Here is a 7,849-nt window from a genome sequence, read left to right on the forward strand (position 1 = left end):
TTAAAGGTACAAAAAAGGAACCGCTGGAGGACCAAATTGCAACTCATTAGGTCAATTGGCAATAGGTCATTAACATGACTGGGTATAAAAAGAGCATCTTGGAGTGGCAGCGGCTCTCAGAAGTAAAGATGGGAAGAGGATCACCAATCCCCCTAATTCTGCGCCGACAAATAGTGGAGCAATATCAGAAAGGAGTTCGACAGTGTAAAATTGCAAAGAGTTTGAACACATCATCATCTAGAGTGCATAATATCATCAAAAGATTCAGAGAATCTGGAAGAATCTCTGTGTGTAAGGGTCAAGGCCGGAAAACCATACCGGGTGCCTGTGATCTTCGGGCCCTTAGACGGCACTGCATCACATACAGGCATGCTTCTGTATTGGAAATCACAAAATGGGCTCAGGAATATTTCCAGAGAACATTATCTGTGAACACAATTCACCGTGCCATCCGCCGTGGCCAGCTAAAACTCTATAGTTCAAAGAAGAAGCCGTATCTAAACATGATCCAGAAGCGCAGACGTCTTCTCTGGGCCAAGGCTCATTTAAAATGGACTGTTGCAAAGTGGAAAACTGTTCTGTGGTCAGACGAATCAAAATTTGAAGTTCTTTATGGAAATCAGGGACGCCGTGTCATTCGGACTAAAGAGGAGAAGGACGACCCAAGTTGTTATCAGCGCTCAGTTCAGAAGCCTGCATCTCTGATGGTATGGGGTTGCATTAGTGCGTGTGGCATGGGCAGTTTACACATAGGCAATTCCATGTAAATGTCAACCTCACCATGCAAAAATAAAGCAACATGTAATACATCAAAACCACTCCCAGAGATATCACCTAGGTCTGTATTTTACAGATGTGAATAAGTTGAACCAATTTGTAACCAACCTAATATGTCACTGTCAGTCTTTCTTTCTTATAATGTAAAACCCAAGCTAAAATCAACTTTGATCATGTACAATTCTATATTATTGCCACAAGCCACAGAAATGTATGCTAAAATCCACAAAACAGCAAAACAATAGCCATCCTAAATATTATTTAAGAACTTTGATAGTTTTAGCTGATATTTAGAGAGTTTTTCAAAGGGTTATGGTGGTTAAATTGCTGATTTTCTAAACATATGCCATGTCTATTTCAGACGCGTCACATCCATAACGGAATTTCGTCACATCCATAACGCTGACTTTTCCTTCTGAAACTCTGCATGAAATACAAAATATTTTAAACAAAGATTTTTTAATATTCACCTTGGACCCCTCTATCAAATGGATATCTCCATTTCGACATTAGGTTTACAATTTCACAGAGTTTGATAAAAATGTACAGTCACCCAAGAAAAGTGATACTTTTTCTGTCACATCCATAACGCATCTTTTATTGGCATTTTCTGGCATGCCCTAGATGTACTATGGGAATTGTTCTTGTTCTATCACTTCTCCAGTATGGTACAGCCTTAAAATATGCAACACCTGTTTAAATACTGGGAGACAATAAAACATGCACTGGGTCATTTGTTGCCATTTTGAGTTCAAGTGTCACGTCCATAACGCTGGAATTGCTCACATCTGGAAAGACACCATCAGTGCTGAAAGGTATATCCAGGTTCTAGAGCAACATATGCTCCCATCCAGACGATGTCTCTTTCAGGGAAGACCTTGCATTTTCCAACATGACAATGCCAAACCACATACTGCATCAATTACAGCATCATGGCTGTGTAGAAGAAGGGTCCGGAAACTGAACTGGCCAGCCTGCAGTCCAGATCTTTCACCCATAGAAAACATTTGCCGCATCATAAAACGGAAGATACGACAAAAAAGACCTAAGACAGTTGAGCAACTAGAATCCTACATTAGACAAGAATGGGTTAACATTCCTATCCCTAAACTTGAGCAACTTGTCTCCTCAGTCCCCAGACGTTTACAGACTGTTGTAAAGAGAAAAGGGGATGTTTCACAGTGGTAAACATGGCCTTGTCCCAACTTTGTTGAGATGTGTTGTTGTCATGAAATTTAAAATCACCTAATTTTTCTCTTTAAATGAGACATTTTCTCAGTTTAAACATTTGATATGTCATCTATGTTCTATTCTGAATAAAATATGGAATTCTGAAACTTCCACATCATTGCATTCCGTTTTTATTTACAATTTGTACTTTGTCCCAACTTTCTTGGAATCGGGGTTGTACTTTTGTCAGGTCAATAAAAGTTCATGTGAATTAACAAATCAGATTTTTGTTTTTATTGCATTTTGGAAAATATCCCAACATTCCTGGAAATGGGGTTAGTCCTTCCTGCAGTGTCATGTGCTAGAATATGTAAGCTTGTTGATTTAACATTTCCAAATATTTTTATATTTTTAAAATTTCTGCCACTAAAACCAATTAAGGTACATGCCCCTTATTAGGGTGCATCAGTTGCCCTCACTTTCATAAAATCTGATGCATTTTTGTTTGGGTGCTCCTTTTCACCAATAAAGACATCCTGTAAAATTTTTTGACCATATTCGAAAGTCTAATGGTGGCACCATGAGGTTCATTTTTTGCCAAAAAACGCTTATTTTATGTTTTCGCGTAAGGTTTGAATCACAATGTTGGACTCCATTTCTTGATTTCTTGTGACCGAGGGATCATGTTAAGAACCTTTGCAAGGGATTGAGAAGCGTTAATATGATTCATAATACATTTGTATTGTTTAAAAGTAGTTGAACAATGATTCAATGAACAGCTAAAACTCAAACTGTGCTTGATAATATATTTAGAATATGTACTAAAAATGTGTATCTAAGATATTTGGTATACTCTATAAGGTGCCGTAATGTTTCATGAAAAGTGATAGAAATTTTGTCATAAAAGTCATAAAATAGCAGCTTTTTCCATAACTTTGAGCTCCTGGTGCCACCATTAAACTTTTGAATTTTGTCAAAATATTTCACCCAGTGTGTTTTCTTACCAAAAGGAACATAAAAACAAAAATGCATCATGATCGGAGGAACTTTTCATTTTTAGGGGGCAACTGATGCACCCTACCCCTTATCTTAAATCTTTTTTTGTTTTTTTTTAATTTAAAACCATTCAAGTAGTGCAGTATATTTAATTCAGTGTTGTTGTATTTAAACTTCGGTATTAAAAAGATACTTTGGAGGTAGTTTCTCATGAGCATTCCTAGTTCGCCACTGAGGTGAAGGCACACACTTGAAATTAAATACAATTAATTCTGCTGTTCTAATTAATCAGTCATGTTAAATTTATGGTGCATCTATCTTTCTTGGGAAAGATATCACTATAAAATCATCTAAAATCTAAAGCAAGCAACATTTAAAATTATTAGAAAAATATATCCTACATGAGGCCGGCATTCTCAAAAATCACTCAAACAGCACAACTGAAGTGTGATCACAGAGCACATTTATGACTTTATGTAGCATCATGTCCCATGATAAAGTTGCTTTATACTTAGTTTCACATTAGATTTGAAAAGATCTTCAATAAGTTAGGATGTTTTGTGCATCATTCTGTATAGCTCCTGTTTAGACTGGTGTGAGTGCTAAGCTCTCTGCTCAGCTCTTATCCACGGAATAGAATAAAAATATCTATATGCTGTCCTGATTGTACACTGTCCAAATCCAGTCAGAGGGTTAAAAATAAATTTCCTTGTTTCATTGGACTTGTATAAGAATACAGAAACTTTTGTAAGCTGTTCAGTCCGGCAGTGATAGTTTGGATAAATGCACAGAGATGCACCGGGATAAGGTTAACTGGCCACAGGCATCTGCTTTGGAGGTACATTATCAGGACCATAGTGTGCTGTGGATGGCCTGTTTACATTGGGGTCCCCATTTTCAACCTCAATCTGATTGCACTTGCCCAGGTTTTTTATGATGATTAAGCTAGAGCGTGCAGTCTCCGCAAAACTGTTCTCCAACAGCCATCCTTCTGATTCAGACTCGGGATCTCCTTGAAGCAGCATGTTCTCCAGAGCTGTTTGCAAGTACCGAACACCAGTGAGGACAGACAGCTGTCATTTTAGAGAGAGAATATGGACAATGAGGCTGTTTTACACAGGTTAGTTTGATAGTGGAAAAACAGGTGAGAACTGCTACATCTCATCTCATTATCTCTAGCCGCTTTATCCTGTTCTACAGGGTCGCAGGCAAGCTGGAGCCTATCCCAGCTGACTACGGGCGAAAGAACTGCTACGTGTTAATGGTATTATACAGGGTGTTTTCAAACAATTTGATATAATTTCACAATCTAATAACTTTGCCAATTTTTGCTCAATTGACCTCAAATTTTAACAGCAGGTGTGGAAACAGGTCAAAATCTCATCTCATTATCTCTAGCCGCTTTCTCCTTCTACAGGGTCGCAGGCAAGCTGGAGCCTATCCCAGCTGACTACGGGCGAAAGGCGGGGTACACCCTGGACAAGTCGCCAGGTCATCGCAGGGCTGACACATAGACACGGACAACCATTCACACTCACATTCACACCTACGGTCAATTTAGAGTCACCAGTTAACCTAACCTGCATGTCTTTGGACTGTGGGGGAAACTGGAGCACCCGGAGGAAACCCACACGGACACGGGGAGAACATGCAAACTCCACACAGAAAGGCCCCCGCCGGCCCCGGGGCTCGAACCCAGGACCTTCTTGCTGTGAGGCGACAGTGCTAACCACTACACCACCGTGCCGCCCACAGGTCAAAATGTTATGTTTAATGTTTTTACATATAGAATGCCATTCACTGGAAAAGAAAAGGCGTTTTGTGTGTTAGAGTACACTCGAACACAATCGAACAAGACTGCACAGCGTGCATTTATGAGAGAATTCTTTAAAAATGCACCAACTGCAACGCAGATTTGGACATGGCACAAAAAGTTCAAAGACGAAGGCTGTCTGTGTGTCGTGTCTCAGGCGGCGTGCATATTGAAAATTTGTGAAATCGTTCATGGAATCCACATACCTTTTTGAATTTCTCATTCAAATTTTGAGGAATAAATCTTATATTGCTCAACATTAAGCCTGCTCAGTTTCACTTGCCTAGACCATGTAGTTTCTGGGATATTTACATCTCATAATATCAAATTTTTTGAAACACCCTGTATTTTTATATGCTAGTAGTTTCATTAACATTTACATAAGATAAATTAATGACATGAGAATCCATTATTTACATGAGACAGACTGAGACAACCTCCTTATAATCCCTGATTGTAAGACCCTGATTTTTCCTTATAAATCACCATATAATCTATACTAAGCCATGAACATACAGTGATAAGGAGGAAAACCATTTAAGGTGGAGTGAACATGCAAGGAAAGCACATGATGCACACTTTTCTTGTTTTTTCAGAGAAAATGTAATCATAAAAAGGTTACTTCAAACACAAAACTTAAATTTTTATTTTTGGTATTATTCAATATAAGCAAATGCTAACCTCAAACAGCCAGATGAGAAGCACAATAAGGCCGATTGAGTGCATTATGTCGGTGAAGTATTCCACCAAAGCCTGGTGACAGCCTTTACTCCATAAGTTGAGCTCCTCTGTCTGGTAGTTGTAATTAAAGTGGGCTGAGTTGTTGGTGATTTGATACTGAATGCATGGTCGAGGTGAGTTGATGTTACAGCAACTGAAAGGTACCCCATCAACCAGGTACTTTCCTTCCACGTTGCTGCGTAAACGGCTTCAAAGAAAATGGTCACATAACCAACCAATGTCAAATAAGTCAGACTTTAAGGAAAGCAAGGTTATCCTTAATTTCAATCCTTAAAACATCTTACTTACTCCACCACTTCTCGCTTGGACATGTCCAGGTAACGAGTGCTGATCCACTGAATCTGGAACCAGTCCCTGTGGCCTGCATTACCACAACACTGGAACTGGATCTGCAGCAGGTCAACAGTGCTTTTAAGGAAGCAACGGCCTGGTGTGTCTGTATCTTTATAGTAGCGCATAGCATCTTGTAGGCCCAATGCTAGGGATTCCTTCAGTTCCCCATGCATGGTGTAGCACATTAGGGCACCGACCAGCACACACAGGGTAAAGAAAAATGTGCAAATTATATAAGGAAGCATCACAAGCTTCCAGCGCAAGAACTTGTTGGTGTCTACACAGTCATAGCAAATCTTTCCTCCAACAAAATTAATCACACAAGCTATCAGCCCCACTGCAATTAGCATATCTGGTACAGAATGAACTTCCTGCTTGGTCATTAGCTCTCTCCTCTTGTTGATCTCCACTTTTAGGAAAAGGCCCAGACTGAACAGGATGAGGCCTGTCACCACCGAGATCCAGTTCAGCAACCATAGAACCTGGGCAAGCCTGTCCCTCTGGGTTTTAGTGAATCTTACTCGTAGAACAGCCATTGCGGCGACTTTCCTCAGGCTTCAGTTTAGTGAGTGAATTATATTTTGTAGGGTATTTAAAGAGCAAAAAACTGAGGAATTTAAAAATCAGCTGTTTTTGTGGAGAAAAAAAAAGCTACCAGGAAATATTGGAAGGGACATTAAGCTGAAATATAAGTGGCATTTGTTTCAAAAGCAAGGCATTTTTATCTTGGATTTGCTGGTTGCTCAGTGGTGAGAAATAAACAAATGCTTGATGCAAGCATAATATTCTGTCCAAAAAGATAGATTTTGTATGACCTTTTGGGAGTACACGCATGTGTCTCTCTTTGGGAAGCAGATGTCAGCCTGGTCTGTTATTTCTTCAAGTGACCTGAAAGATGCTCACGTGCTTCCACACAGACAAGAGCAACAGAAAATTCAAGTTAGTTTACATTTTATATTTTAATTTTCACTGACGGTTTTTCCCTTTTCAATTTTTATGTGCTTTAATGTATTTCTAACAATTTATCACCATGACAAAGCATATGAAGCTTAAAGACTGGAAACAGTCTAAACATTTTCCAGCTTTATAAAGTGTGCACAACTAAGAACTGACAAATACTACATCAAATGTATTATTTTGCCTTAAAAACAAGACACTTCTGACATAAAATCCACAAACCTTCAGCAGAGCAAATCAAAAAGATCTCACATTCATCGACAGACGGACAGAGACACCCCTGCACTTGGACAGACATTCTAAATTAAAACGATCCTTAGAGAATTAGTGGTAGTATAGTAAATACCTTAATACTCACCCAAACATGTCTGCTTCCATCTTGCATAGTTTTTGAGAACACCTTACATATTAGGTTGTTTCTCTAATCTTTATCAGATATTCCCACTTTCATCATCAGCACGTTATGTTGATTGGTCAGAAAAACTGATGTGTCTGTACGATATTGCTACAGGCCCAGGCTCTGTAATCTCCTGTAATACTAATCAGCCCAGTTGGATTTGGCAGAGTACCTTCTGTCACCAATACAAATCTCACTGATGTACTGCAGTATATGCATGTAATGCAAGGAATAGGAGTAGTGCTAGTAAGAGTACAGGAAATGTTCTGAGTTTCCCAACGCACTGTTAATGTCTTGCAGATAATAATGTTTATCGTATGGCGTATATAATTATTTCTCAGCCTATTTTAGCACAATGATTTTCATAAAGTGAGGGTTAAGTCTTTAATTTCTTTTACTATATTGAATATAACAAACTCTATTGGCATATTAAGGCATATTCTGTTATTTTCTTATGTGAAAAAAAATCACCATAGCAGACTTGAACAAGGATAATTAAGGTCTCTTGAGCACCCCATCATCCAGTTTAACCACCTTTAGGAACAGTAGCAACTTTAAGTAACTTTTCTATAGGAGTGCATCATTCTCTCAGTGTTTTGGAGAAATTTTGGCCCACTCGTCACAAAATTGCTTCAGTTCTTTGATGTTTATACACAGCTCTCTTA

At 38.8% G+C, this 7,849-nt stretch overlaps 1 protein-coding gene across 1 annotated transcript; it reads right to left on the reverse strand.

Annotated features, from left to right (window-relative positions):
- Positions 1 to 3,752: 3,752 nt before the first annotated feature.
- On the reverse strand, positions 3,753 to 6,366 carry prph2la (peripherin 2-like a). Its single transcript, XM_060933086.1, has 3 exons — positions 5,786 to 6,366; positions 5,438 to 5,684; positions 3,753 to 4,016 (listed from the first exon to the last, which is right to left on the reverse strand). Exons 1-3 carry the CDS (start codon positions 6,364 to 6,366, stop codon positions 3,753 to 3,755), a joined length of 1,092 nt encoding a protein of 363 aa, XP_060789069.1.
- Positions 6,367 to 7,849: the final 1,483 nt, after the last annotated feature.

The sequence above is a fragment of the Neoarius graeffei genome, chromosome 11 (genome assembly GCF_027579695.1).
Source record: "Neoarius graeffei isolate fNeoGra1 chromosome 11, fNeoGra1.pri, whole genome shotgun sequence".
NCBI classification, from domain to species: Eukaryota; Metazoa; Chordata; class Actinopteri; order Siluriformes; family Ariidae; genus Neoarius; species Neoarius graeffei.